This window comes from Gymnogyps californianus, chromosome 1 (assembly GCF_018139145.2).
Source record: "Gymnogyps californianus isolate 813 chromosome 1, ASM1813914v2, whole genome shotgun sequence".
Taxonomy (NCBI): Eukaryota; Metazoa; Chordata; class Aves; order Accipitriformes; family Cathartidae; genus Gymnogyps; species Gymnogyps californianus.
In genome coordinates, this window is record NC_059471.1 from 95,298,541 (window position 1) to 95,324,010 (window position 25,470).

The 25,470-nt window shown below is 37.1% G+C and overlaps 1 protein-coding gene across 7 annotated transcripts in view; it reads right to left on the minus strand.

Moving 5' to 3' along the window:
• Positions 1-25,470, minus strand: part of CASK (calcium/calmodulin dependent serine protein kinase) — a 228,485-nt gene that overhangs the window by 66,668 nt on the left and 136,347 nt on the right. For 4 of the 7 annotated variants that reach the window (XM_050915214.1, XM_050915213.1, XM_050915211.1 and 1 more), the window contains exons 7-10: positions 19,351-19,526; positions 17,036-17,158; positions 14,515-14,598; positions 12,818-12,917 (exon numbers count right to left, since the gene is read on the minus strand). In XM_050915214.1, coding sequence (XP_050771171.1) covers positions 12,818-12,917; positions 14,515-14,598; positions 17,036-17,158; positions 19,351-19,526 — 483 coding nt within the window. Of the gene's footprint in view, positions 1-6,894; positions 6,913-12,817; positions 12,918-14,514; positions 14,599-17,035; positions 17,159-19,350; positions 19,527-25,470 lie in introns of all 7 variants that reach the window. The other 3 variants (XM_050915216.1, XM_050915212.1, XM_050915210.1) reach the window with 1 other exon arrangement.

The window sequence follows — 25,470 nt, forward strand, 5'->3', positions numbered from 1 at the left end:
CTCAGGAGCAATAAGACTTCTTAGTCCTCTCCCATTAAACGTGTCTGACTACTTATTTCCCCAACTGATGTATTAATTTATGTTCCTTTAAAAAAGCGGTGGCCGGTCAGCAAATGAAACTAATGGTTTGCCTTATCGTAGTTGCTGCACGAGGTCAGGTGCACTGAAGAAGAGAAAAAACTGCTCTGTCTTTGCTAATGAGTAAGCGTGCTCAACTGAAAGGAACTGTCCATATTCCTTTGCCTGCGCCACAGCTTCCACACTGGGAGACACAGCAGGAAACCTGAGAAAATACAGAGACTGGGAATCTGCTGGTAAGAGCATGGAGAGATCACAGCTAAGCCTCAAAGGCGAGGAAGAAAAACATTACCTAGGGACCCGAAAGGGACTGCGCTAAGTTTCTTCTAGCATTTTCAGTATGTCAGTTAAAAGTTTATGAACTTAGTGATCTTCAAGCCTGAAGGAAAGTGCTTGACTTTCCAGGATGCAGATGGCAGAAGGAAATTTGTTAGAATTCTCTTTTATTGCTATTCTTGTCATGCTCAGAGTTTAAATTAATTATTTTATTTTCTAGCAAAACTTTGCTTTCTGGGTTCAAAGCCCTTTCTGTGTATTTGGAGTGTTTACTTTAAGGAAAACTCAAGAGAAGATTCACTTCAGAGGCTTGGATATCTTAAGAGTCTCTAATACTGCTCAATGTTGCTCATAACTACTAAAACTTGAGCCAAAACCAGACCAATGAGAAGTACGTTCAAAGTTGTCTGCAGTGCTGTATTATTGTGACACACTAAATGCTCTGGACCATTACATTATTTATTTCACAGTATTATTTATTTTGGGAAGTTTATTTTGTGGAATACTTTGAGGTCTTTCAAATAGAAATAAAAGTTACTATTTTTTAATATGTGCATCTCAACAACCTTTTGAATATCTGGGAATTTCAAAACATTAAGCTTTGTTCATTAGGTCTTTTTTCTCCTGTCCATTGGTCACATTGCATAGATGGCTGTAAAAGAAAGTTTCCAAGCATATCCTTAACAAATTTGTTGAGAAGTTCTGACAGTGACTTTGCTAATCCCTTAAAATCATAGTTCTACCTTATGGGTTTTTTTACCTACAATCTTATGCTGTATCTACCGCCATGTCTTTCACGCATTTACAAATAACATGCACCTGCATGAGAAAATGGCATAGTAGCTATATACTGACAGCCTGTTATTGCATAAAAAAAGTGACAGAACAATTCTACAGGCATTTTTGTGAACACCTAAACTCTCTCTGTTACAGACATCTGGTTAAAAGAGTACCTTTCAGAAAAGTTTTAAATGCAGATAAAAGATACTACATAAAATAAAATTAACCAATCTTTACAGCACACCTGTCCCTAAAAAGATTCATATTCTATCATATTTAAGCGAAATTTCTAACCTTTGGGGAAAGTGTAAAAGTGCTCAATATTTGTAATTAAACCTTGTATCCTCTAGAAATAGGATTTAATCTCTTTTCATCATTGCAAATGCACCCATTTTAGCCTCAGCATAGAAGATAAAAGAAGGACTTAAGTCAGTTATTATACAGTCGTACAATATAAAAGCTCAGATTTCTCATGGTCTATAGCAGTTACAGACAGAATCTATAAATATAAAAATTAGAATGATGCACAAATACTAGGAAGCCAGGAAAAAAAGGAAGTTGACTAACCTGACTGGCTTTGTTTGTTTGTTTTTTAAGACTCTTTAAAGTAAACTTTGTTAGAAAATGCTGCTTACTGCCACAGAACTTTCAAGTAGCCCCAACCACCTAGGTAAGATGAATCTCACCCTGCACCTTAAGTTACTATAAAAATATATACACATACGATTGTGCAGGAAAGGTTGTAACTCCAGTGATACAAGTAGAAGACTCTTCTCCACAGTAATAGTAACAAAATCCGCACCAAACATGGTTCTGTGAGAAGACTGTGGTAACTGTGGATCCTACTGTAATTGCACAAATGTCCTCAGTGTGCAAATGAGCAGTGATATTCTGGGCCATGCACACAACCTTGTCTTTCTTGTATTCCCACAAGACTACCTAAGAAAGGATGGCTGCAACTATTCACAGCTCCCTTGGGGCTGACAACTCTGAAAAGTGAAAACTATGGGCTCTCACTATATTAAAAAAAAAAAAAAGTCAGAATGCTTATGACAATCTTCTGCAGTCAGTACTAGTGCCTGAAATACTATAGTATTTATAGTTAGTGGAATGACTTCTTAAGAATGATACCAAATTGCTTCTAAGAAGATGGAGATGAACTGAGTAGCTTTCTGCCTACTGAGGCAGATCTATTTTTTTGTCAGACATATTTGCTTTATAAGGCAATAACTTGGGATTATTTCTTCACCCAGTGTGTAGTCAAAGTTATCATAGGTATTTCCTGCAGGATCTGTTACCTCATTTATGGAGATGGCCATTCAGAAATAGTTCTCTCTTACAGCTGAATTGTATCTCTAGAGTCTTTGTAGTTCTCATACAGTGCCCTTAATACCACCTCAATTTGGTAGGGACACTGGTTCATCAAGTTGCAAGTAGGTAAAGCTTTGGTAAAATAGACTCCTGTTATTACATCCTGGCATCTAGCTATTCTAAACTGGAACAGGTGGTTTGGCTAGAGAAACTGAACTTTAGAGGTAGGCAGGAGTTGCTTACTTCTCTCCAGAAGAGGAGAGAAGAGAATAAAAGAGAATAAAAGAAGAGAAATCTTTAAAATACTATTCCAAGAATTGCCTACATATTCTCCAATAGTAATATGTCTCCACCACACAACACCCCAAAAGATTGCTTTTCTGAGGCTCCGCAAACAAGGCAGGTACAATTGACTTCCTCTCTTACGCAGCAGGCAGTACAGAGAATTATGAGCTTCTTTTCATGCAGCAGTGATCTGTGATAGTATATGACTAAAAGAGTGCTCAGGTAAAAAGACTTAGATCTTGCTGCAAAACACAAAGACTACATTGTGACTACAAACACATTCTGAGAGAGGGTAAAAGAATTCTTTGGGTTTTTTTTAAATATTGAAGATTACAAACGCCCATTTAAGTCTTGGTCAGTCATAAACCCTCTTCTGAGCAATGAAAACTTGTTAGAGGAAGCCTGACCTTGTTTAAATACAAAACTATAAAACCGTGACCTTTTTGCAAGTCTCCTGCCATTAGTACTCCAGGAAATGACTCTGCAGAAGACCTTATAGCAACCATTATAATAATAGCATATTTTTATTAAAGAGACACTGACAAAATCTAAACCCCTTAGATTTGTATAAAATGAAGTTCCTGACACCAACCACTTATTTTAATCCTGTTCATTCTTATAAACTACCTTAATTTGGATTGGCTTTTCAACTATTCTTTATGTTGTATAAATAGGTAAGTAACTATGCCTTGAAGATTTTACAGTGGTTTTTAAATGACTAACCAAAGCTTAGCTGCTATTTGCAATTTCTCTATATATCACAATTCAGTCCTTATGCCAGTCAATCTACAATCAACACAACCTGATTTCTCACCACTTCATCTCCTGGCTGCCTTCTTGTGTGCAGCCGCTGGAAATGAAATTAAAAAACAATCCTGGCTCTCAAAGCACAGGCATTTCAGAAGGTAGGATTTACATTTCACTTGGTTTATGAAGAGGTCTGAGGCTAGCACATACAGCAAGGACAGAAGAAAAAAACCAACAAAAATTGTTAGATTTTAGAAAGATCAAATATTAGAATCGCTACATGAAGTCACTGGATACAACCTCATAAAAACCAAGCATAGGCATTATGATAAAGTGCAGTTATTTTCACACACAAAAAAATCTTATAAATATTGTGAGATTCTGATAAGAGCACACGTGGTGAAGTGACAATGAGATAATTTTTACCAACTCCATAACGTGAGATTCAAGTTTAATGGATTTTATTTTTATTTTTCACGTATGACAAATAAAACAAAGATTCTTTGCTTCTGCTTTAAGACTCCAGTGACACTTATACCTTTAAATGACCTATTTAGTGATAACTGTATAAATCAGTGCCTCCAGTAGTTCTGTTTTGCTGGCATCTGATTACGATACCCTAAAAACACAAGGCATAAATGTTTAACACATTAGGTAATTAAACACTATATCAAAATGCTGTGGAAATGATGGGGTGTCTGTTAGCTGAGGTTTTCAAATCACAATCACATACACATTTAAAACTGCTCACTTTAGCAAAACATGAACGTCTAAGCTCGATATCAGCATAATTGTGAAATACTATGCCCATGTTATATACAAGGCCAGGTTTGCCTTCATAGCAGCGGACAGGAGTTAAAAATATGTAAGAAAGAACACCTCTATTTCCTGTTCGTCCTGTAAAGAAAATACTATACATATGCTGTTTCTGTTAAAGGCAAGAAAACAATCTTTTACAGAGATGGGACCTTTCCGCTCCTTCTGCTGATTTAACTTCTTAGATTAAGAGAAAGCCAACTGAGTACCAGATGCTCTTCATCACTTTAAACCACATCTGCAAGAATCGCTGGAGTTGAGATGCCCCTAACCTCACACAGCAATTTGTTGCTCTTTGCTGTTCACTATATTCCAGAGCAACTATCTCTGTAAGAACAGATGACAGCCAAAGCATGTGTATATATATGCCTATAATAGTTTAAAATAAGGTGGGAGATACATGTTTCACATACATACACAACAGTGTAATTAAAACGAAAGGCAAGTAAGGACTCTATCCTCCTCAAATTTGAGCTATGTAGTGTTTAATGACTTCTTCCTTCTTGGATGGAAACCAAACAGCCAAGTTTAGACACTCTCTAAATTTACAAATCAGCTCCTACATGCACACAGTTCTGTGAATGCTACTGGGAAGCAATTAAGACAGTAATAATATATATACACACACTATATATATATTTTTATGTCTGTGTGTGTATATATATATATATAAAAAACAATCAGGAAGAGTCTAGGGAGACAACTAGAAAGATGGAGGTTTATGGAGACTACAGTGAAACTGCAGAAAGAAGGCAGTTGGTGCGATGGAAGGGTATCAGGATTTACAACTAAATTAAAGAAGGTAAGAACACCTAAGGAATACAAGAAGGGAACTAAAGGCGTGTAAAAGTCAGAGAAGAAAACCAAAGGAAATAGGTGCAGGAGAGAAAAACAGGGAGAAAGAGGAAAAGACCAAACAAAGAAAAAAGAAAAAAAAAAAACCCAAACCAGAAGAGAGAAAGTGTTCCTAAACAGAAGCAGGAACACAGAGGAGAGTACTATATATGGAAATACACAAAAGGAGGGGGTGAGGGGGAAGTGGCGGGGGAAGAGGGAAGGGGCTAGGGAGAAACTGATGCTTGATTTTGAAGATAGCCTTCGTTTTATTCCGCACGCACAGGGGCACTATGTGTATGCATGTCTCCAGCTTTCTCCTGTCTCCATACTTGGGACCTTTACACAAAGTTTGCCAATTCCTTTTCCCAGTTATCTCTCACTGTAAAACTAGCCACAGATATGACAGAAGGCAGTCTACTGTGGTGGTAAAGAAATACGTAGTGAGAAGGTATTGTTTTTCAGACCAGACCTGCACCTTACAGGTAGCACACTCACATGCAACTAAACAAATAAATATTTTAACAAATGAATGCCCTTCACTATTACTTCCTTAGATACTTTCTTCCTCATTGCAAAAATACATGGAAACCCTCTTCTGACCAGTATGAGGGCAGCACACTCTATCAGTCAATAAGTTTACGAAGAAAGTCTCTATGCACAAACAAAAACCAAAAATCAGTGGCAGAGGCTCCGTATAAGGTTTCTTTTTTCCCTACAACTGTATAAAAATAATACTGTTGCAAAAGTTTTATATAAAAATCCACTGAGGTCTCACTCTCATATTACTGGGCAGGCATTCTGAGACAGGGAAACAGGAGGACAAGGAACAACATCCCCCACAACCTGTAAGATCAAAAGAATAAACCAAACAACAACAACAACAACAACAACAACAAAAATCTATGACTTTGATCAGAAATGGAGACATGGACATATGTCTTGCTGCCCTGACCTAGGACGGAAGAACTGTTAGCCTACAAATCTCAAAATGCTGCAAGAAAAACCCCACTTCTTATAGCTTGTATTTTGAGATGCTGAATTTGTTGGTTTTGAAATGGTTGCGGTTTTTATCAAAGGGTCTAAAATTTCACACCTTCTCCTTTGTCTAGTATAGTCTGCAGGTTTTAGAAGTGCTTGCGCTTTCAGTCTCTGACGAAGCGTGCAGCTAACTTGCAGCAGAACCTCCTCCCTACATGTCAATAATACTCCTTCACTAAGGAGACACATATTGGATAGTTATTTAAATCAGGTGTATGCATATACACAATGCATATGCATCTATCATGTATCACATCACCACAGAATGATCAAGAAAGTTCATGCAAGGGTATAGCAAGAAAATAATATATGACTAATACTACAGTATATATTTAGTGTGAGGAGAAAAAAGCCCATTAGCCCATGAAAACATTAATTTTGGAACTAAAACACAAAACCAAACCATTTTATCCTTTATTAATTTAATGAAAATTATATTTTCTTTCAGTTGTGTTGCAAATATTGAAAACAAAAAACCAGCTAATTTTAATACTGCCTCTAAACTAGAATCTTCAGAATGCCCTGGAAATCATATTACTTCTGGTTAATTATATTTTCAAAGTTATAGACAGATTTAGTCAAAAAAAATACAGGCTATTTTTCTTGAACAGGCAGTATTAAAACCGAAAATAGCAAAGAGAAGAGAAGAAAGCTGATTTTTAAACATGCAAAGACACACATCATAGCTGAATGATATGCCTTAAAGGAAAACAAAGGGATACCTACTTTCTGCTGCTAGAAGTCCTAGTAGGAAGGCAGCATTTGGACAAACAACAAACAGTATGAAGATTTCAGAACAAGCAATTTATAAAGCTGCAACCTAGCATGCTAGTTTAGCCACAAAATAGTATGAACAAAGTGACAAGACCCCCCTTCTATTTTTTTAATACGGTTTCTATGTGTGAAGCAAATGGGACTTGCGGACTGGGATGGGAGGAAAACAAACACTTGGCAATGGGAAGGTAGCACATGTACGCAGTGTTAGGTATCTACAATACCAGACTTTTTCCAGCCTTGGTTAAACTATTTTAAAAAACTCATGGACAAAAAATGATTTCAGGTAAGAATATCGTAAGAGGTGAACTGACAAACTATTTCAACTGCAAACGAAGCGTAACATCATATTAATTAATATATTTACTAACTAGAATTTAGCAATATATTGAAATAATTTTTTTTACAAAAGTTTCAGTGAGAACCATTATGAGAACCACTTAGAAATACAACCACTTTATTATTGATTTTAATTAACAGTGACTTTATATACTTACAAGTTTTTGTATTTAAACATACCAGAACAAATATTAAATAGCTGAAAAATCATAAAGATAATAATGGAGTATTGGAAACACTCAAATTAATGATCTCAAAACTGATAGTCAGCTATACCTGTAATACTAGATAAGGAATTAATAACAGTAAATGATAGGGTGAATGTAATTTTTTTTTCCAAGCACTCATACTTAAAAATGTTACACAAGACCCTTTGCAAATATTTACAAAATCAGTGGTAATTTTTGCATAAGAACAGTATTTCTTTTTCTTCCTCGTGTCAATGAGACCGATAATTTTTAAGATATGGGCTTATATTGCCCATATTTCACGGAATCTAAATCCCATAAAACTACTAACCACTCACTAACTTGTGAGTTAAGCTAGTTCCATGTGATGGAAACAATGATCTTACAACTTGGGCTACATTTGTTGTTTGATCTCACTCTGAAAGACTATCAGATTTAGCTCTTTTCCCATTATTATTACTTTCAAATTTGAAAATCAAGATCTCATACTGTTAAAAATTTCTCATTTGATATGACAATATAGAGTCTAACGATAAAAAAGAATGAAAATTTCAATTTACATACAGCAATCCTGAGACAAAATATTAAAATGCATTTGTAAAAATGCCATATGAAATTTGTACCTTGCAGTTTGAGAAAACAAGCTAGAAACACTGATGTAGACTTAACGTGCCTGCTTTCTGTGCAATGCAAAAGCACTGCTGCTATGTTCATCGTCTTACACCGTTACCACAGAGCTCAGAAAGCAGATAAATGTTCAGGAAGTACTGCAACAGTGTTATTTGTTAGCCTAGGCTAAATAAGTACATTTGGTCAGTCTGCTATAAAATATGCTCCTGTACATTCTCTGTGGTTAAACTGAGACACAGCATTATAAGATGCCTTACAGGAATCTAGAACTGTTTGCAGCAAAAAGCTACTCTGAAACCTGTTAGTCACCTTTCAGAACATGAGCACTATAAACCAAGCAATTCAAGCAGGCATTATAGAGGAAAGTCCTTTAACCAAAAGGTAAAATTTGCTTTAATCTAAAAATCAGTTATGCAGTTTTTCAAAGGCTATGGACTATCCACTGGCTTAACTCCAACACTGACTCAGTAGTTCTGAAAATGTGGCTACAAAAAGGTTTTTGGAAATACAAAGTTATAAAAAACCTCTTCAATTTATGGGCTTTTCTAACTGTTGGCCTAAAAACTTAAACAACCTGAAGCTACTTAAAACTCCAAAGTAAACTAAATGGTCTTCCTGAATTCAGCTTCCCAAGTCAACACGTCAAACAATTCCACAGCCTTTCCTTGGGCTGCTGCAGAATGGGGGAGCTGAAGAAGCAAAAGGAGGAAAAATGAAAAACTTTACACTGGTGATATTCATTCTTCAGCCTGAGGCATTGTTATCAAAACACTTGAAAATTATACCTCCGTGCTCTCCATTAGGGGACAAATGGTCAGCAGATGACACAAGCAGAGGAAATCCTCTGTCTTGATCTAATGTGCAATCAGGTGACAGGAGGGCCAGGGAGGGCAGGGGAGAGGGGAGGGAGTTGGATGGGGAAGGGCAGCAGAGAGCAAACTGATCGTGAATTTCTCTGGCACCTAATTAATTTCTTAGTCCACTTCAAATACTCTCTACTGGGCCAATTTTTCTCATGTGCCAGATTTAGCCTTTAGGGCTGTTGATTGCTAACTTCTGATTTATGTTTGCTTCAGGATATTAAAAATATCCAAAACATTCACTGCCTTGGGAAACTGACATTTTACAATGTCTTGAAGACAGGCAACCTGAAAGTCAAATGTTCTACATTCTAGCAAAAAAACATTTGCAAGATGCTTGTCATTTGTGCTGTTTAGTGGCTTTACTAAAGAAGTTACTGAACACAGCCTATCAGCAGTAAAGTAATATTTTAGTTTAAAAATATTTACCTAATTTTTCAAAACATTTTAACAGCCTTTATCATACTCTCAGAATTCAGCAAGACTGACTTCTGCCATGTTACCAACAGAATGATAGCGGGATTAAGTTAAGTCCATCAGAGGACAGTTGCTGACGAAAGAGGAAATAGATCACCCAGAAAAAGCTGTGGGAACCAAGAATTATTAACACACTCTGAACAAACAAAAGGAAGATGTGTACAGAAAAATACCTGCTTGACTTCAACTGAAATTTATCTGTGTTCATTCCCATCTAATTTAGTTATGCAATTTGCTGACCCTCATTGGAAAGCTCTCTGACAAGAATATCCTTTGTGATTCTGCTTCTAAGAAAGTCACCTGACTTGCTACCTATAATGCCTTCATATCCCCGGCTATTACTCTGGTAGTATAGAAAGATGCTCAAAAGTTCCAGCAATTCCAGGTTCAGTGAACTCTGAGGAAGAACACCTCTAGATTCATCTGGAAAAAAGACAGAACTGAAATTTTCCATTTCTGTGTTTAGAAAGACCTGGACGACAACAGGATATACAATTTGCATAACCTAATAAGCATTTATATTTCTGCATCTTTATCTCAGTAGGAGTTCCACATTTGCCCATTTCTGATAAATCATTTAATTTTAACGGTAAGCTTCATGAAAAATTATGGGAGGATTAAATAGGCAGCAACATTTAAATATTAAATGCTTTTCATTAGAGTTTATGATCTGGAATAACATCATGAGATGTTAGGAAGGAAACTTAACCTTAAGATAGTCAAGTTTCTACTGCAATTCAAGAGTTTTATGTCTAATTTCTATGAACTAGTTCAGTTTAGAATCATCACAATAGTCTATCTTTACAAGCTAGAAATATTTGAAAACTTTATTAGTGTACTTCTGAAGAGGAAAGAAAATAGATTTCCATATCTAGCAATTTCAGAAGCTGAAAGTTGCAGTATCTTTTCTTGCAAGCCTCAGTGTTTACCCTGCGATATTAAATATTTTATCAGCTAATGCAGACGGTCAGGGAAACATCATGAAAACTACCCACTTAGTATGGTTTCCTGATCACTGTGATCTCCCATCAGCGAGATCAACAATGTTATTTTAGAGAATAACTACGCTTTCCTGAGAAATCCAAGCTATTGTTTCAGTTATTTCAGAGATGAACACAAGATAACAATGGATCCAGCATTCTGGAATTCTGTAGAATTTACATGTGTACTGGATTCATGTATTCTGTGAGCAGAAAAAATAGAACTTGTACCTTTGCTGTATACTGATATCTGCAATTACATCACTCTACAAGGAAGACACATGTCCTGTTGATGTGAGACTGAAACTGGAAAGAGGAACTGCAGTTTTTAGATTAGGAAACTTGCCACTGCCAATCATGTCGGTGGCCTATTCATGTTATTGAAATGGGGGAAGTAGCTGGAAACAAAAATTAAAGCACTGCAAGTAATTCTGGGTGAAGTAAAACCACCTTATTCTTTCTTTAAAAGAATATATGGATCCTTACTTACAAGTACATCAAGTATTCAAAAGCTGGCTGAAGTTAAGCCATGAGGCTGTGATTACCCATTTGCAATAAATGATCTGAGATTCCCATTCACTTCTATGAAATTATGAGCAGCGTGCATCTCTAAGGACAAAGCAATCTTTTAATTTAAGTACTCAAACTTGAACTCCAAGAAGTAAAATTTAAGAATTTAATAAAAAAAAAATTGCCCCCAATTCCTATATTAATGACATTGAATAATTTATAAAAATTACTCGCTCATATGAAAGAGCAGAAAAGGAACACTTAACATATGCAGTCAATAAGCAATTTTCTCACCTATAAAAACAATGGGAAAGAGAATTATCACACATGTCCTGGTTTTGGCTGGGATAGAGTTCATTTTCTTCTTAGTAGCTGGTACAGTGCTGTGTTTTGGATCTAGTGTGAGAATAATGTTGATAACACGCTGATGGTTTAGTTGTTGCTAAGTAGCACTTATCTTAAGCCAAGGACTTTTCAGTCTCCCGTGCTCTGCCAGCAAGCAGGTGCACAAGAAGCTGCGAGGGAGCACAGCCAGGACAGCTGACCCGAACTAGCCACAGGGATATTCCATACCATAGAGCATCATGCCTGGTATATAAATGGGGGGGGAGTTGGCCGGGAGGGGTGGATCGCTGCTGGGGCATCGGTCAGCGGGTGGTGAGCAATTGTATTGTGCATCACTGTTTTTTTTTTTTTTTTTCCTTCCTCCCCCTGCCCCCTTTCTTTTTTTTTGTTATATTCCTTTTAATTACTATTATTATTATATATAATTATTATTATTGCTAGTATTATATTTTACTTCAGTTATTAAACCGTTCTTATCTCAACCCACGAGTTTTACCTTCTTTCCCGATTCTCCTCCCCATCCCACTGGGAGCGGGGCGGGGGAGTGAGGGAGTGGCTGTGTGGTGTTTACCTGCTGGCTGGGGTTAAACCACGACAACACAGCAGTTCAGCACATGTAATTAAGTTCCTGAAATGTCTTCTAGTAAAGTCAGTGTATAGCTAAAATATTCTGCAAGTACTATTTAGTTGTTTAGAAAAATAAGAGAGAGAGTCCTATTGGCCTTAAGTTTTTCTTAAAAGTTCATTTAACTTGATCCTAAACCCTAATTTTAGGTCAGATAGACCAACCCAGACTTTTGCACTGGAAATGTTGTGAGTAATGTTATGTCAAAATTAAGATACATAACTGTGACAGGGCTGTGTTAGTATAGGGACTGCCAGGTTATTTAAATTCCTGTATATGGGCCGAGGACAAAAAGACTGCTTGGAGTAAGGTCACCGTCCTGCCCAAGGCCTAGCTACATGCTCACAGCACAGCAAAGATATTATCTTCCCCTTTGAAGTATGTTGGGAGGTCCCTGAAGTATATGTATTGTCTCTCTCTGAGGATTTGGGGGTCGGGTTATAGTATCAGAAATACTGTCCAGTGTGCTTTAAAGAGGAGACATCTTAATCATACTGTTCTCTAAAACAGGAGGTCAAGAAACTCTGGTACACAATGGTTTCTTTTTATAACTAACTATTAGTAAGGTATGAGAATCTTGCTCCTACCTAAATTCAAGACAAAATTTCAATAAGCTTTTACACTCCAGTAATATAAAGAGAAATATGAGGTTACAGCACTATGTGTAATTAAATGTACATACACCAAATAAAAAAATCAGACAGAATTTCTGTAGAAACTTACAACTGTGCAGAGATTTTATATTCATCTTCTCCAGTCACTAACACCATTATGACTGAAAATTATTTATGCTTTCACATTTAAACATTAACTTAACATGCAACTTTATGAAATCATGAGAAATTAGTAAATACTTGGTACTCTAGTCAGTATAGAATTAAGACAGGTTGACTGCAGTAAATATACTTTCTGTTAAAATACCTGAGGAGGTGGGGTCTTCAGAGAAGTCTGGCAGCTCTTCAGGGGGGTCACCATAGAAGGAGTTGAATTTGTGGCTTGACACAGCTGCTAGTACTGCCCCCTGAATAAAAATACCCACAAAGTCTAAATTACACAAAGAAGGATAATGAAACATTTCCAGACGTCTTGGATCACTCAATCTCCTGAGGTCTCTTGTGTGTTGACCTTCTCAGTGAAGAGTACATAAATTTTATAGTCTTCAGCTCTGTTTCACTGTTACCAGTGACCATATCTAACAGAAGAGCTGGTTAATAAACAGTAAATATATCCTTTGCGAGGGGATTCATGAGAACAATTCTTTATGGGAAAGCATTTTAAAATAATAAGTGTGAGGCATGAATTCCCATAGTACAATGTAAACAAAATAACAAATGTATTTCTCTTTCCCTCTTACCTAGACTGGGTGGCTTAGCAAGTATAAAAATTCACTCTTTAAAGCAACACAATATGTTGTTATTTGAGAAATTGTCAGAATCTGACACTGACAGCACTAGGATATTTGAATTCCATAATACATCTATATGAAAAGGTAATAATCTCAGACTCCCAGAATGAGTGTTACACAGGAAGTTACAAAGCCAGAAAAATGGTTATCTGCTCTGACATATATTTACTTGTTCAAGTAAATTACAATTTAAGCACTCAAGTTTTAACGTCTTACAGTTGTGGCAGTAGGCAAAATGGACAACAAATAATTTCAGGAAACATTCTGCAGAATGGTGCTTTGGATAAAATGGTAGAAAACAAATAGCACAGGTATAAAAGCTCTCAGGAAACTAAATACAGTGGCTTCCCCAGGAAGAAATCTGGGAAAGATCTGAAACTGCGTCTAGAGCAAGAAAACAGGTCGTATTCTAAAATGTACTAGCTAACATTTTAATGAAAGCATTACCTGGACATACAAACCACCTAAGAGAAAGTGCTGTTTATCATGAACTACGGCAACTGTTGCATCCTAATCATCAGTTGTTTTTGCAGCTACATTAAACTTTTGCAAAGCACTAACTCAACGTGTATATCTGATTCTGTGTTTTATAAGAACTTATAAAAAAACCCTCATGAATTGTAATGCTGCACATTTCTGTTAAAATTTTCTCAACCTTTCAGTGAATTTAAAAATGTTTCAGCTAAACTTTCCAAGACAGGAACTAATGGGAAACCATGTTCTTTTGAGCTAAAATGTTAACATTCTTTTCAATACGGCTGAGAAATAATCTTGTGCATAGTTAAACATAAAGGGGATAAACTGAAGAATACATCTTTGCTCTTCTTGAAAAGACATTAAAACATTATTATGTTCCTTTTATTATAAACATAACACAACAATAACAGAAGGCATTGTACTATTCTCTCCTGTCCAATAATTCATATTACACAGAATTACTGAATTAATTTAAGATGAAGACCTCATACACACCTTGGTTGATACCAGACAATTTGTGCTGAAATTTAGTTTGAAAACTATGCACTAAGAAAGAAAGGACCAACACCCTTAACAAGACATCATTGCAATAAACAACTGTGAAGGCTTGTTTCAACTTTTTATTTTATTGCCAACTTCAGAGCATAGATTTCTCTTAGCACTTTTAAAATGAATAAAGTATTACACAAAATTCAAGCTATGTAATTACACTGTTTTAACACTACAATCATTTTACCTTTAGTTTTCGTCTTGCATTGAATTTTCTCAATTGTTCTACTGTTTCTGGAAGATGAATCTTGTATGCATAGCGATCTCTCTCCTTAAAAAAACCCACAAAAAACAAAACAAAAGAAACATTAAATACAAGCTGTTAATATTCTCTCGACATTAAGAAACTAGACAAGAAATGTATCAGCTAATAAGTATCCTAAGAAGAATGAGGATTTGTTGCAACTTAAGAAAAACTTCAAGAAACTGAGAGGGATTAAAATATTCTGAAAGAATTCTTAACTTGGGCCAGGGATATTTTCTTTCTGTAATTTTGTTTCCCACTTTGTAGTAAGACCATAGCCTTTTGTTTTACTGTTGTGTTGTTAGTCAGCCTGTGGCTAGCATTGAACTTTGAAGCTGGCAAGCACAAAGTAGTTCTGCTCTTGGGATTCACAAATCTCAGTGAAGCAATGCGTTCAAGCACTCTTTTAAGGAGTGCTTGATAATTCAGGTAAGCTTGGGAGATGGGGTATGTGTCCAACAGAGCAGGAAGTGCCAGCTCGATGGCTGGTGACACTAGGTGCTAGCTTACAGGAAGAATTCTCCATTGTAGATGCAGATGAAAAATTTGCCAATGAACAGTGGACAGTGGGGGTAGAACTTGCAGCAGCTGACTACTTTCTTCCCCTGACCCAATCATCACAGAAGCTACATACACTTATTAATTTAATGTAAATGTTTATCACATGCATCTCCTGAATCAGAGTGAAATCACTGGCAGAAGTAATTCAGTCTCTCTGTGACACTAATGATGTCTCTCTCTCATGCTGTATTTGGCTGCTATCTGTAAATGGTTTAGAAGAAAATTCTGAGTCAGCAGGGAAGGCAGTTTATTGTAGGCAAAAATAAGAGAGGACTGACTGACAGAATGCTGGCCTAAGCTTAGAAACAAAGTTGTCTCAGACTAAATCTTCTCTCCTTGCTTTTCTTTCAACAAGTATTGGCAAGATCAGAAAGAGACCACAGACATCAAAAGTGCTATGCTATATAGGCAGAACTTGCGCATTCGCATTACAGAATTATCTTTTTAAAAAGCCTAACCAGCTTAGTTGCTCAAACAACAAAAATGGCAAAGTTGTATGCCAAAATGACCCTCAACAAAACCCTTGCTTTGGCATCTAAATGTGGGTAAGCTCACAAAGTGAGGAAAAAGTCAAATTACAAGCAGGTAAAACCAGATCACCTGTGTTTACCACAGACTCAGTCACTGGAGTATGATCATTTGGGTGTCCATTCCTATGCTCTTTGAAATATTTGATGCACTATGTATGCCCCAGATGAACAGACAGAACTTCGTCTCCTTTCGAGTGGAAAGGTTTGAACCCATAGTCTCCCAGTATTCAGAAATGTGCCTTAACCACTGTTATTCCCGAAAGGCGCACACTCCTGCCCTCCTTTTATAAGCCAGACCATTCTGCAGCTTGGAATACAAGAGTCAGAGCCAGAAAGAGAGCAGAGAAGTGGAAGAATGACTCCATTCACTAGTAGTTAGACCATTTACTTGGAGGGAGAAGAACATATGAGCCTGTGCTTCCCAGTTTCTTTTTTTGTGGGTTTTTTTGTGTGTCAATATTTGTCTAACGTAGAACATATAAACAGTCCAGGAGCAGACATCAGAATAGCACCCTTTACAAGTAAGTGTCCTGTTTAAGTTAATGATATTAGGACTCTCTCTACCCTGGGCCCACACTATAGAAAAGAAATAGGGGATAACAAAGAAAAATAGTTAATTAATCAGTTTCTGCCAAAGAAAATACATTGCTCTGAACCAGTACTTGCCACCTTTTACATCTGCAACACACCCATCATTCTCCAACTCCAATGTTTAGCACAGCCTATTAATGGGACTGCTGAGAAGCTAGGTGTATATTCTCCTGCTCCTGTTGTTAATATTCAGTGTCCAGCAACTACTATTCCACTGGCTCAAACTGTGTTGTAAATTCTGCCACCACTGAAAAATAATTTGATTGCAAGATCCCATATAATTTTATGTAGTTACAGCAGCCTTTGAGCAACACACCACTACATACTTCCTTCACTCTGGTGGGATATTTCAGGAATCTAAGGTAAGAAAGCACCACAGTTAAGCAGAATAATGTACTGCAATGAACTGCATGGCTACATGCATAACAAGAAAAAGATCTAGATATGACTGAGCAAAGAAGACATCAGAAATTACTCCTCTGGAGTTTGAGAGCCACAGAAAGACACATGAATACCTTCTTCAAGCTTTATTCTACGTAGCCCTACTCCCTATACTCTGATGTTGCCAAAGATGCCTAAGTGAGTTTGCTCTTGCTGTTAAGCAAGAGTTCAAGCCTGGCAATTATCAAAATATCAGGCTCTAATCTTACAAACCATTTAAAACATATTATCACACATTTTGTACAATGTCATGTCTACTTTGAAAAGTTCAAAGAAATAAAGAAATAAATCTTTTTCTCCCTTGAAGAGGAAACTGGTATGTAAACAGCTGCTTTTACTACCTTTAACCAGGGATGATTCAGTGCTTCATATACTGTTATCCTTTCTGCTGGATCCAGCATAAGCATGCGGCGTACCAGATCTTTGGCACTTTCAGAAATATGGCTCCATTGCCTAGGATTCATCTGATTACAAGCAAGAAAAAAGAAATTAAATTAGTAATAAGAATATAGAAAAGAACCTACTTTTTATGTAAAGTAATTGCAGAGATTTAACAGTGGTTGGTACTTGTAAACATTTTATTATAATAAATGTAAAAGGAAGTTTCTAAGTTTTTTTAATAACTTACAAAATTGTACATTAGTTGCTATTGAAATGGCATAAAAAATTGAAAACAGTGAGCACTATCATATAAAAGCTGACATATCCTTGGTATTATGTTATAATTACAGTATAATTTTCTACCTATGCTACATTTCGTTCAGATAAAAGTGACCCTTCACTAGAAAAAGAAAAAACAATTAGGCTTTGTCTGACAGTTAACTATGCATATGATAAATTTAGAAATTAAACCTACTCCTGAAATCAATATAAGGAATGGCATGACAGTCTATCTATATCAACCCACAATTTTATGCCAGTGATGCCGAGTAAGAAGGGAGTAAGCTAATGCCTGTTGTGAACTACTCTGGTCCTGTCCCACAGGTATCATGGACTATGGCTCTTCCCAATAAATTCCTTTCAACTTTACAACAGTTAAGCATCTTCAGCCACTCAGGTAGGAAAGCACACTGACATGTGATCAACCATATAAGCAATTGCAACACTTTTTAGAGCAGAACTGTATCTTTAGGAGACAACAATGTGAAGGACAATTTAGAATATATTTTCATCTTGTGCATATGCAGGTTTGCATCCGACTAGTCAAGATGATGGACACCCGATAAAATCATACTAAAGTAAGAAAGTTCTTTCTGTGATAAATATCCTTAAGCTATTTCTAGTATTTCTTTAGTTTATGAAGAACTTAAGTTTTATTTAGATGATACACTGCTAATTTTACAAGGTACTAAATGAAAATTCAAAATTATAACCAGATGCTTTTCAATGTTATAATCTGCTCATTTAAAGAGGTCCATTTTATTTAAAATCAGTCTTTACGAAAAACGATTGCTTTAAATCGGAGCACTCAGGAACATTATCTGGCTATGAAATGCACATTTATAGTTGTGATTTGTCATTTCTTTTTCAGCTCTAATGGAATGAAGGTAATTGCAAATTTGCAGCAAGACTGTTTTGAAATCCTTATAGTATTTCCACTGAATAAACATATTATTGTGGAAACAGGAACAGAAAAGGAACTGAGAAGACACAATGTGCTAGCCATGACTTTTTTTTAAACAAAGAAAAGTTAACTTGTATGCTTCCAGAAGGTTTTAGCTGCTTAAGAGATTCCATAAAGAAATCTTCCATAAAGTGAAACTGGAACTGTCTACCAGTCTATGCAATCCCAAATCTAGTGCCATGAAGAAATCCCGCTGTTTCTAGGAATACAAAATTTAAAGAATGAAAAATGTGCTCCTGACCAAGTGCGGTACCACTGCTGTCACTTACATTTTAGCAGACTACTGTTAAGTTCATAAAATAAAATACTTCCTAAACCATATTGCAGACTATCAGACAGTTTTAGGAGTTTCCACTCTTAATTCACTAATATACAGCTCATGCATGACCTTGGTTGCAAAGTAGAGCAAAACCAATCTTAGACAAAACCGCAAAAATAGCGAAGTCGAAGCTTTCAATTTGTCTTCGTAATGGCTCTAGGACATTTATGTTGCGAAACACGCTTATCTTGCATGTACACCAATTTGCTTTCAGTTGCAAGTGGCTCCTTTTGAATCATCAGCTGCACTTTGCTACATACTGTACTAAAAAGAAAAATGCATAACTACATTTTTACAGTAACATGCATTTTGTTTTAAAGCAAGGCAATATGATGACCAGCCTTCATGATAGTTCTTTCAGTTGATTAAAAAGTTTAAATGATCTATAAACCTAAGGTAACATACAGTATGTTATACTTCACAGCTAAACCTTATGTAATCCTACTGATCTCAACGGATAATTAGGGGCTAGTTGTTGCACTCATTTATTATTTCATCTGAGTAAATATTTAGTATTCTAATTCCTAACAGATACAAAACACAGCAGGAACAAGGTAGACTGGAGAGAGAAAATCATCTCTCTTTCTGTGTAACACAGAGACATTTCTATAAGCTTCAAATTTAAATCAGCCTAAATACAAAAATCAACTTCCAGAAATTTTACCAGCAGAGCTCATCCCACTGGAAAAGGATTCAGATATACTGTCATTTACCTTGTATTTTCCTTTAATAATGCCTTCAAATAATCTTTCCTTGGTTCCATAAAAAGGCAAACAACCGCTTAGCAGGATAAAAAGGATCACACCACAACCCCAAACATCTACAGGCTTCCCGTAAGGTTCCCTTTTTACCACTTCTGGGGCCATAAAATGAGGTGTTCCTACACGTCCTAAATGGAAATAAAACCAAAATTGAGTCAAAATGATGTGTATCAAACATGGAAATGAAGAATAGCACTGCATTAAGCTAAAACAGTTTTAATAAGTTTTGTTCATGAGTTAAGCTTTTAACACAGTCCTTTTTTCCTTAAGTTTACTATTTATTAAATATAACCAGTAAGACAAATCAGTAGTTTACCTTTTGCTTGATTTATACTTTTATAAATTGAGGAATATTCTATCCTACCCTGCAGACTGTGAAACAACACCTATATAAGAGCACTAATATTCTTCAGTGAAACATGCCATATAAAAGTAAAAATATCAATTTGGACAACCTTTGAAACAGGAATTATTTATCCAGAGAGCACGTAGAGTTCTAGTCTACACTGCTTACTTGAAAAAGCTGCCTCTAATTGGCAAGAGCATAGTTTGGTCTAGATGCTCTGCCCAAACAGTAGCCAGTCTACTGAAACTGCCTACAGGAATGCAAAATGCTAGCAAATGTGTTGTTCATTTATTTGAAGTAGGCAATATCTTACCATGGATAAAAAGACAATGCTAATTTGTTTCACAGAGTGCTTTCAATGAGTGCTACACAGTAATGGTTCTGGGACAGTACTGATTCTGGATTGGTAATGAATGTACACCCATGGAAACAAAACATATTTAGTACTAACTAATCTTTTGAGTCGATAAACTGATTAGAATGACTTCATTCAATTTCTACGTAACACGTTAAGCCAAATAAAAGCAACAAACATTTTACCTCTCCCTATAAATGTTTCCCATTGTAAAGAGGTTTATTTCCACTGCAAAGGATTTGCAAGAATTAAGCTTTGAATGCTCAGGGCATCAACACTTCACACTTACAAACACTGTAGTCTTTGGACTACCCTGGTTCCACCAAGTACCAACAGAAGAAAAAACCCACAACTGTAGCAAACTGTTACCACTTCTACCACCTTCATAAATTATTCTCGCTCACTGATACTACAGTGGACTTCAGATGCTCCATTCAAGGCTTGCACCACCTTTGGGCTGGCTAGGAGAGTTTACAATGCAGCCTAGAGAATCTGAGGTGTGTTCGCACAGCATGTATTTAATTCAGTCTTGTCTTGTAAAGAGACTCTTGCTAGACTAGCCTATCTTGCACACCACTTGAATGTGCGTTAGCTATGTCACAGCACTGGTAACAAACACCTAGGAGACTATCTGGCAGTAGCTTACTCAGTAAAGACCATCCTTTGTTTATACCACCTAATGCAGGAATACGATCTGACCATGCTCTGTTAACTAGTCCCCACTCACTCCTTTTTGCATCTACAAGGATTAAAACATTGACAGAAAGACGGTAGCTTTTTCACCATACTATTCTTAAGGAGAAACACCAGCATTGTCAAACTTCTTCACCCGGCTTTGTGTTAAACCTTTGCATTCCCACTTTATGAGGCAATCCCTCTGCCAAACAAATGTTAGGAATCTGCCTGTGACAAAGGAACGTTACCTCACCAATAAGCTAGGCTGGCATCTTAAAAAGTCCATGCAGTCTAGGCTGACATGATAGCAAAGGGGCAGTTCCTTCCCAGGCTAAAAAAAAGAGTAAAACAGCAAGATGCTACAAGTCCAGCTCATCCCTCATATCTCTGGGGGAAGAGGAAGGATATTTACTCTGGACAGAGAAAGACAGAGATGGACATGGGGAAAGATTACTAATTCTTCTTGTTGGTTATACACAATTTATAGGCTTATGATGTAACCTCAAAGCCAAATCTTCAAGATCACAAATATGAGGTAAAGAATTATCTCCTTAGATGACCCAAAGTCTCTCTCTTTTAGATGCGTGGTGACGGGGAAGGGAAGGAAAATGGAAAGTATATATATCCAGTATGCACAAGTTGCTGAGAACTCTGGGTTTTTTGCCCCCCCCCCCTTTTTTTTCATGTGCCTACAAATCTGTATCTATGAGGGTTTCCTAACTTTTTTCCCCCTAAGATGCCATAATTTGTGACAGCAAAAACATCAACATTTCCCGCTCTGTATCAGGCTATGCATGTACATAAGCAGCAACACCTGCCTGTTCAAACAGTATTTGTGTATTACTTAGACTGCTCATGTGACATTAGTGGTATGCATACCACAGTCCGGAAATCTTTAGTACAGAAGACATCAGGCAAGACCGCAGAGCAGCCTGGCTTACCCAAGTCTTGTTTATCTCAGTGACAAACTTCCTGGCATTTGGGTGCAGAGGTACCCATTTGCAATTTTGGAGCAGGCGTAACCTTTCTTACACATTGAAAAAAACATTCGTGGTAATAAAGCTCGTTTAAATCTTTTTTATCAATATGAATGGGAAATCATATATACTCTGAAGATTCTGCCTTCCTACCAGGCCTTCTAATTGCTGTTATGAAATCTGGGAAGTCTAGAGAAAAGTGATTATTCAAAAGACAAACAGCAGAAATCACTAGAAGACAAGATATCATAAGGACAAACAAAGCTGTTTAAAAGAGGCATTAAACTTCAGGGAGATATACAGTCGTCTGGATCATGTAGCTAATGAAACTAAGAATCCTATGTATCAAATGATATCTAAGTTGATTTAATGTGTATTTCCATTAATTGTGTGCCACTCCTCTCAGGTTGGGACCTTCTTTGTGTTTTAAGTAAACAATTGCAGACATGAACATGGTAAAAAAATGACTATGTGCTGTGAGAAGTAGACCTAAAGGTTTGGGGTTTGCTTTTTGTTTTGTTTTGGGTTTTTTTTGCCAGTGCATTTAATTCTGCTGGGCATTTGCAGTACAGTGAAGGCTGACCTACAGAACATCTTGTTCTGACGAAAATGTGTCCTTGCAAACAATTACCCATCCTACATTTTCTCCTGGGGTGTAAAATAGCGTATTTAGCAGCAACACATGCTACATAAGCAATACAATAGCATTATTGGGTATAGGTGTCTAGGTGTCAAGGTGCTGGCAGTGGGGGGACTGCAGGGGTGGTCTCTGTGAGGAGAGGCTGGGGCTGCCCCATGCTGGACACGGCCAGTTCCAGTGAACTCACTGCAGGGCACAGCTGAGCCCAGCAGCCAAGATGGTGGTGCCTCAGGGAAAGTGTGTGTAAGAAAGGGAAAAACGTTGCCTGGCAGTGAGGAGTATGGGAAAAAGTGTGAGGAACAGCCTGCGAGCACTGAGGTGAGACCAGGAGGAAGCAGAAGCGGTGCTCCAGGTGCCGCAGCAGAGATTCCCCTGCAGCCCGTGGAGAGGCCACGGTGGAGCAGGTACGCCCCTGCAACCCCTGGAGGACCCCACACCAGAGCAGGTATCCACCCTGCAGCCCATGGAGGACCCCATGCTGGAGCAGGTGGATATTCCCTGAAGGAACTGCGGCCTGTGGAGGACCCACGCAGGAGCAGGCTTGTCCTGAAGGACTGCAGCCTGTGGGAGGACCCAAGCAGAAGCAGGGGAAAAGTGTGAGGAGAAAGGCACGGCACAGAGGGGCTGTTATGGACTGACCGCAACCCCCCATTCCCCATCCCCCTGCGCCACTCGGGGTTGGGGGGTAAGGGAGTCAGGAGTGAGGGAGTAAAGTTGAGCCTGGGAAGGGGAGGAGAGGAAGTGGTGTCTTCATTTTTGCCTTTGTTTCCCACTACCCAAATCTATTTGAATTGGCAATAAATTAAACTGGTTTTCCCCAAGTCAAGTCTGTTTTACCTGTGATGGTAACTGGTAAGCAGTTCACATGGATTTACCTTGACCCATGAGCTTTTTCATCCTATTTTCTCCCCCTGATCTGTTGAGGAGAGGGAGTGAGTGAGCAGCTGGTGGGAGTCTGGCCCTTAGCCAAGGTCAACCCACCACACGTGGTTATGCTGGTATTAACATACAGAATACTGATTAAACGGGGGAAAATAAGATGAATCTTCCTCCAAAGATACAGCTTCTTTCTTTCATTTTTAGTTTTGAAATGTCATCTTATCTGATTTAATCATGGGCTGTATAAAATAAGTAATCTACAGTGTCAAGACAGTATCAAAAGTGCCTATTTTTTTGCTTCCTTCTCCCCTTCAGCAAATAATGTTTCAAATTAAAATTACTTTGCAGAAATTGAAAGCAAGAAAAATCCTTCATTATTTACACGCATTCATAAATATACGCAGAACAGAATAGTTTCCTGAAACTGAGTATTAATCAGGTTCCCTAAATTTTGCAAAGCAGGGTCTTGATGGTGGACAACAATTTCAGATTTCCTTTCCCCCTCTACTTCACTTCCTGAGCACACGGCAAGGAAATACAAAAATACTTACAAAACTACTGAATATCAACAAGTAGCAAACATAACTTGCAACAGTACGCTTATCAAAATTGCAGACAAAACATAGTATGCAAGCATTTCTTATGCAGTAGCCATCCACTGCCAGCACTCTGTTCATTATCAATGACCTTCATCATATTATAATTTTTTCCCATAGAAACATTTTTTTCTAACAGAACAAGCTTCTTGAGGTTTATTTCCTACTTTCTATGTGACAACAGACAAATTATAGCCTCTTGATACTTCAAGGTTCCTATTTCGCTTTATCTGGTGACCTCACATCAGAATATGAGGCTGCATGTTTACTTAGAACTCAAGTGCTCTTACAGACAAACTGACAGACTTAGAAGTTATGGTTAAAAAACACTGTCCCTCTCTGATCATCCAAAATTTTCTTTCTCCTCCCTTGGAAGTTAAAGAACTTAGATTACAGGCAGAAGAACTGTGTCACCCTGGTTCAAAACTAGTATACCATAAAAATCCACTTTAATGAACTGCTTGATGTTGAGCAGAAGGAATAGACTAGTTCAGTAATAGGTAACATTCTACACAGCTTTTTAAGACCCCAACAGACTGCTGTTATAAACTAGATGAAAAATGGATACTACTTAATAGCATGCTGAAAAATCATTACTACTAAACCTTAATACTCACTTTTAAATTTAAAATAAGAACTCCATAAATACAAATGAAGAAGGCTAGGCTAACTTAATAAAATCCTGCCATTTACCTCTGCTAGATTATAATCAGTGAAAATAATTACAGAATGATTTGGTTTTGTAACCTTTTTAGTGCAGATTACAAGATCCTGATACTTTAGACCGGGGGGGTGGGGGTGGGGGGGGGTGGGGGCGGTGGAAATCACAATTTCATCTCTGTGAAAAAGCAAACCCAGAACAAACAGAAATTTAATTGGTTGAGACTGAACTGTCCAGTTAAACAGGATAAAAAAGTGCATATATATGTGTATGTATGTATTAGAAACTTAATAAGGCTAAAGTCATTTCTGCGGCAGCTGTCATCCTCGTGACAACTAACCACTTCATTGGGTTCATCAAAGGAGCAAATGATGATTTCGAGGTTATTCTAAAAACTGACCTGAGCAAGGACAGCTGAGCTGCAATTCTGAGCTGCACTTAGCTCAGCAAAATGAATGGAGTGCGCACATGAACTTACATAGATAGGGATTTTTCCTGTGTTGCGACTACAAGAACTGTAAGGTGAACATCAGTAACAGGATAAACAAAATCTATAGACAGCAAAGTTTTCTAAAATCATGGATACTCACTGCTCTTTAGACCAAGTATTACTTCTGCTGAAAATTATCTAATAGAAAATTTCCTTTCTAAACATGTCCAGTGTAATATTTTAAAATTGTTCTCAACAGTTCAATCGTTTTAAAATATTTTAGAAGCTTTTGAATTTTCTTTGGTGTTTTGGGAGAAGCTTTGCATCTTTTTGGAGGCAGTGTGAGAAAGAACAGTAAGCAAAGGCATTTTTCTCTCTTTAATAGATAACTTCTGCCTTCCACAGGTCTTTTATTCTTCAGGATATAGGAACACTTATGGATATATTCGAACGACTGCCCATGAAAAAATAACATTTTATTTAAATAAATATTGCATGCATGTACACACACAT